Source organism: Chrysoperla carnea, chromosome 5 (genome assembly GCF_905475395.1).
Source record: "Chrysoperla carnea chromosome 5, inChrCarn1.1, whole genome shotgun sequence".
In the NCBI taxonomy this organism is placed as follows: domain Eukaryota; kingdom Metazoa; phylum Arthropoda; class Insecta; order Neuroptera; family Chrysopidae; genus Chrysoperla; species Chrysoperla carnea.
In genome coordinates, this window is record NC_058341.1 from 66,893,088 (window position 1) to 66,899,910 (window position 6,823).

Below are 6,823 nucleotides of genomic sequence, written 5' to 3' on the forward strand. Positions count from 1 at the left end.
CATTTTCATTTTTCCTGTTTAATATATTTTGATACAGGAAGTTGAAAATGATACCAAAAATTTGAAATTCGTTTTATCAATTAATCATCCTTTTATATATCTTCTGTGAAAAATTGATATCGATCATCTGTTAAAGTCAGTGTTTTAACCGAAAAGAGTTTTCATTTTAATGCACAGTTCTAAAATTTGGTATGATTTTAAAGCTTAAAACTTAAGGAATATTGATACAAGTGTTTTATGAAAATGGTAAAACATTTTTAAAAGCATTTAATGACTAAAAAATCAACATTTATTACGACTTCTTTATATATCACCATGTAAAAAGGGCTGTTTTTGATCATTAATTTACACACAAAATTTCAGTGCTTTTGCAACACTTTCGTTTTGGTATCGAAACACCTTAATTGCATATGTTGAAATATATCTGCAGATGCAAAGGAATTATCAATTTTTTAATTAATCGAGATATTTGCTAAAAATATATCAATTTATTGTTTCAATGTATTTATTGTTATTGTTATGACCCTGACAGCCACACTGTTTATAAAACGTGTGATAGAATGATCGATTCAACGATATTTTGAAAGAAATTTGTATCCCTTACTATTTTTCCATTTGTTTATTCTTTGCAATCTTCCTAACTTTTATGATTCGCTAGAAAAATATGTACAAGATAACTGCGTCGAGATTTTAATATTAGTCAAAGATATCTATAAGGTGTTTAGAACCAACATCGTAAAGTCGTAACCTTAGCCAGTGGGATCTAAACCCTTAGATTTGAAATATTTCCAGGAAGGACTTTTCGACACGTGAAATAATCCATCCCCGCGAAATACGATCATACATTTAGCGATCAATCTATACACCACTTTGCAATAAATTTCGTTTATCCACACGGTAAGAAATGTATGGTAAGAAATAATGCACGGTAAGAAATGACTGGTAGATAAGCTATACCAGTCCGGGCCCACTTTTGCTCATTTTTACATGTTATTTCTTATGGGAAATTCTAAGGTCCATTTTGCACTTTTTTGTTCCTTTTTATGTAATGCTGGTTGCCTAACCTTAACGCATACTTATTATTTATGTATGTATATTGTATTCAATTACAACCCATCTGAACCACACTTGTTAACACACTTACATCATACTCTTTACTTACCATTATTTGTAATTTAGCATACGTAGCGTACGTTGGTATAATTGTCAACATAACTTCTTCATGTATTAACAGCGAATATTAATAATATTATATGGATTGCTTAAAAAAATTTTACTTACTACTATAAGATTTGAACGCGGGCCCTCATGAGCGGAAGTCTACTATGCTAACCACTCAACCACAAGACCTTGTTACAACATAGACAAAAAAAGTTAATAACTTAAAAACGTTTTTACAAAAATAATTTAAAATATTATATTCATGAAGGTCAAATATTATTTAAAGTGTTTTGTAAAAAGAAACTCAATTACATTATTTAGATTTTTATTTTATTAGTAAACAATATTGATATACAGTATAATAATATTAATATATACTAAATTATAAATAGATAGCTAATTTACAAGGTAATAATAATTCAATGGTTAATTATGCATTTTTTAATTTATTGGTAGATTTTTATTTTATTGGTAAACAATTGATATACAATACAATAATATTAATACTAAATTATAAATAGATAATTAATTTATAAGATAACAATTCTATTGCTAAAAGAAAACTCTAATTAATTTGTTTAATTATATGTAAATAATTTAATAGGTATATAAGTTTCTGCAAGTCCTATGACAAATTTTAAAACATACGATTTTTTTTTTATAAATGAGCATATATTCAATTTGTTTTAGAGGTTATAAAAATTAATTTTACGTTACACACACACACAATCACACCTCAATGAGATGACATTTTAAAAATCAACAAAAAAAACATTTTAACATAATATTAAATAGGTAATAATTAATTAATTAATTAAAGTTTACACTGATTTTTTAACAATATTGAGATTATTGAGATAACTTATGAATTCAAGAATTTCACTATAAATGATATTAGCATCGATCTCTTCAATGAATAAGTGATATTGTCATGCTTACGAATTAACTATACATTTTTTTTCTTTTTGATGCAAGGTTCATCTATATATTCAGCTTTTCGTTTATAGGTTGTAGTATTCAAAGAATAGTGACCCCAGGGTAGTGTATCATAGGAACCAGGTATAATATATCGCTTATCATCATAAGGGCTTAGAGCAATTTTTGTCTGAGTTTGGGTGTAAAGCTTAAGTTTATCAGATTTTATGAGGTTTTGATCAACTGATATCTCTTTAAATTCCTCCAAACATTCAACATAATCTTCAAATGTTATTTTCGTACTAAGAACTGACCTTTTAACTCCCTTAGCTTTTTTTGTTAACCCAAGATTATTTGGTTCTTGTTTAATATTCCCATGATTAAATATAGCATCATCAAGTGATTTTGATTGTTTTTCTAGAGGGGTTGCTATTTTTAATGTATATAATTTTGATCGTAATCCTACAAAATGAGTCATAGGAGTTCCATTGTTTTCATCCTTCATCATACCAAGCACTTTCTTATTAACGCAAGGTATATTATAAACATTAGAAGGATGGTAATCACTGGTATCAAAATACTTGTGACAATCTCTTTTTATCATTTCATAGGGATCATGGTTTTTAATTTCGTAAATAACCGAGTCAGTATCTGTATAGATAGCGGTAGAATCATCACCCAGCTGTGGAATCATATAGCCATAATGAAAATCATAAATTGTAGTTTTAGCTAAATCTAAGATTGCCATACCAATATACAAAGGCTTATTGAAGAATATCTCCATCTTTTTCAACTCAATAGCCACCAAGTTTGAATTGAAAATTGTACAAGAATGAAATTGGGGTTTAGATATATAAGCTTCTGCCCCATATCGACCCTCCCATTTTGTAACAAGCTTTACATTAGAATGTTTCCTAATATTTTCCATTGTTTTTCCAAAGACGGCATTGTTCATTAATTTATACAAATTTTTCTCAAAATCATTATTAGCATTCTTTCGTAGTTTGGTATTTAAATCAATATATGATTGAAGCCAAGGCGACTGTTTAAATTTTAAAACTTTATGAATTTTTTCTAATTTTAGCCCATTGTTTAATGCCTGCTTCAATGTTCTATAATGAATTACATATCGCTCTTTATCATGAAGAGTACCCATCAATTTACTCTGTTTAGAATTAGGTGCTGTTCTATGTTCAGGGCAAAAAGGTAAATCCTTATGTTTATCATGAAGTTCTTCAGGATATTTGAGATCCACTTCTAAGAAATATCCATTATCAGCGTCATCTAAAATCATCGAAACATCAATATCTGTATCACACCACTCAAAACCACTGTAAGGAAGACACTGACTCATCGCCCATCCATATTGATTGTTAATGTCTGTATAAAGTAAATACACTTCAGGCTTGGATGGATCAAATCCTGGAATGTATTTATTATTCGCTGTGGAACGTCGTTTCATACATTGACTCAAACCACCGCGAATTCCTCGTTCGACAAACATCATCATATCTATATCAGTCAACAATTCGAGCTCAATATTTGTATACTTCAACATACAGTCAAACGTAAATCCCGGAAGTGTATAGTAATTTCCCGGGTCAATGTTGTACGTAGACAGACAGGTTGCTCTAAACGTTTCGAAAATATCCGTAAGTAGCATTATATCCGTTTCCATATAGAGATCTACATAATCACCTAAATTTGAACAATTAAATGCTGACCAAACGTTTTGCGCATGATGATACATTTGTCTAGAACACTGTTTCTCCTCCAATCGATTATAGAATGCTTCTATGTTCGGTAGTTGAGTGTAATTAAATTTATCAAAAGAATCAATAAAATCATATGGCATTACACCTTTCTTTTTCAACAATTGAAACTGATTTTCTGAAACGTTAGAAAAACGCTTCTTCATGTTAGGAAATTCCGACAAGTATGAAGCTAGCTTATCAAGGGAAGAAGCTAAAAATCTGAATGAATCTATGAATCGAAATTTTATAGATGAATCTTCAATGTTTTTGGTGAAAGAAATATATTTTTCTTTGGTAACAGGTAAAAGTTCAACGCGCCCTCCAATCTTTGTCGCAACATCTTCAACTATCAGCATCCCATCATAATTTGACATATTATGGAACACTACAGGAACAACATGGCTATCTTGATAATTAATATTACATGATTCGTGGGCAGGGCCTCTGTAATTGGTACCATCTTTATATCCACCAGTTTTCGACGCAAGATGAAAATGGTCTCTAACTTTCTTTTCCTCATCCACAAATGGTTTATTACATATATGACAATGTGTAGATTTCTGAAAATCTTCCTCTTCAATAGTAGTTAATGGATCCATCTCATACGAGCACAATAAAATTGTTTCCACTTCTTCAGATATTTGTTTTAACTCCCTTATAAACCAATCCATACAATCCACTCCACGATATGAACGATAATATGATAATGAATCATCATAAGCACATTTAAAATAATACCCAACAACAGCAGGTATATGTTTTTGATACCGAATTTTATCATCCAGAGGTTCCAATACAGATTCGATATCCCCGTAAATGATAAAAGGGGTTTTCTCTTTATTTTTAAAATTTTTGAATTTTAAAATATTTTCTCCTTCCTTAGGCATTCTTATCGCACAATCATTCATTTTCTTACAGTTTTCATAATGGCTGTTCAATTTTTCTTCTGAGTAGAAATAGTGTAAGCATCGCTCACAGAAAAACTTTTTATGACCATCTTTATTCAGCTGGGAGGAAACCAAACGTGATAGATTTTTAACCCAAACGTAATGATAACGAATGGGTAATAAATTATTATCATTATCATCAACATCTTCATCATACTGATCTTGAATCAGTAATAAATTCACATGATTAATCAATTTATTTTTTGTTAAGTAGCATGGCACAACATTAAAATTTTTCAAGTGTTTCTTCAGTACATAAACATTTATCGATATTTCATTTTGATTTTCAAAGTTAGGTATCTGTTTTAGTGTCATTGGAAACTGTACACCTTTCAACTTCAACACTTTTGAATAATGTGGATATTTTGAAATACGCTGGGGATGCTTCTCAACTGGATACAATGCTGACGTCACAGCCCACGCAAAGCATGCATTATCATCATTCTTTACGTTTATACAAGCTTCTAGTCGTTTGATTTGGGTAGGTAGTTCAATATATGACGATCCAAGTAATGGTGTATATTTATTTATATTAACACCAAGGTTAATAATGTTTACTAGAGCCCAACCGCTATCGCGTTCCTGGAATTCTTCCAAATCACGTGTTATCGGACCAACAACATTCTTCCCAAACCATTCATTCACATCAGTATTCTGATATATTGGATTATTTGAAGTAGTGAAGTATTTGTGTTCAGTTATCATTTTGTTTGCAGATACAATTTGAAATTCTCCACAGAAAATAACGTTAACTTTTATAGCTTCATGAATTTTCAGAACGTTACTTATTCTTCGTCGAAAAAGTGCTTCACAATCCTTCAAAAATGCTTTAGGATCTTTATGTTTCAGATTACTAATAATACCAGTTCTAAGCCGACTCTCAAATGCAGATAGGGAATCATCCCATCGTACTCTCTTTGCAGCCGTCTCTTTTCGACTTTGAACACCTGCTCCGTGCTTTAACATACACTTAAGATTGCAACGATAACTTTTTACAAGAGCCAAGTTTGCTAACAAATTCTGCTTTTTACCAACAGATTTTGCAGCTTTCAATTTTTTACATATCCGTCGAACAGCAATATTGCAATTTTTCAATCCATCTCCAATATTCAATTTATTAGCAGTCATGGTGTCGATAGATTTTATTTTCTCCAACAAAGTAGACATTGAGTACGTCATTTTCACTGTATGAAATCTAGAAATGATATAAGAAAAAATAGGTTTTAATCGTATAATATATAATCAATAATTATAGTTCAAATACATGAAGATAAACGAACTTTTACAAATATTACTGATATTATCACATAGAAAAAATAAAATTTTATATATATGCGTACAGTAATGCTGAACCTAAAACATAATTTTGTAATAGTTTAGATTTTCATATAAACCAAACATTCTCAATATCTATGTTTTATATACCTAAATCATATAGATAACTGCCCGTTTTGTAAGCGGGTCTTACAGATATCATGATTTGATACAATCACCCATATAGAGATACTTCATTAATACACAGATAGAAAACGTTGATTTTAATAGTATACAATCTAATCCAAACAAAAATATATTATATATTATAGTTTTCACTTCGCTTTATCATTACAAAGTAATAGATAGATGACGTGTTCGTGTTATGAAACTTACCTTACAACAACAATAATCAACAGTTATATATTTTTTAAGACACACAAACTTTACAACAATGTTCACGATATGTAACACACTTTTATTATAATAATTTTTAAGGCACTTTTATTATGATTATTAATAACTTGTTCACTTTCACTGTAAATATTCAACTGAGTCAGGTCAAGGTAATAACGCTGCTTATATACGTTTTTCAAAATTGAAATATTTGAACATGTTTTGACATGTAAAAAATTGTTCTAGAACATTATTTTATAGTTTAACAATTTGAAAAATAGATTATTCATCATCTTGTTACAAGTTCAAACTTGTTTGAAATAATTTTACATGTGTCAAAACACGTGACCGGATGTTAATATTTTTTTATGATTAAGCAATGTAATATGACACTTG

General features: G+C 29.6%; 1 protein-coding gene across 1 annotated transcript; it reads right to left on the reverse strand.

The window, feature by feature from the left end:
• Positions 1 to 2,107: 2,107 nt before the first annotated feature.
• On the reverse strand, positions 2,108 to 5,905 carry LOC123301345. The gene has a single exon (XM_044884083.1). It carries the CDS (start codon positions 5,903 to 5,905, stop codon positions 2,108 to 2,110), a length of 3,798 nt encoding a protein of 1,265 aa, XP_044740018.1.
• Positions 5,906 to 6,823: the final 918 nt, after the last annotated feature.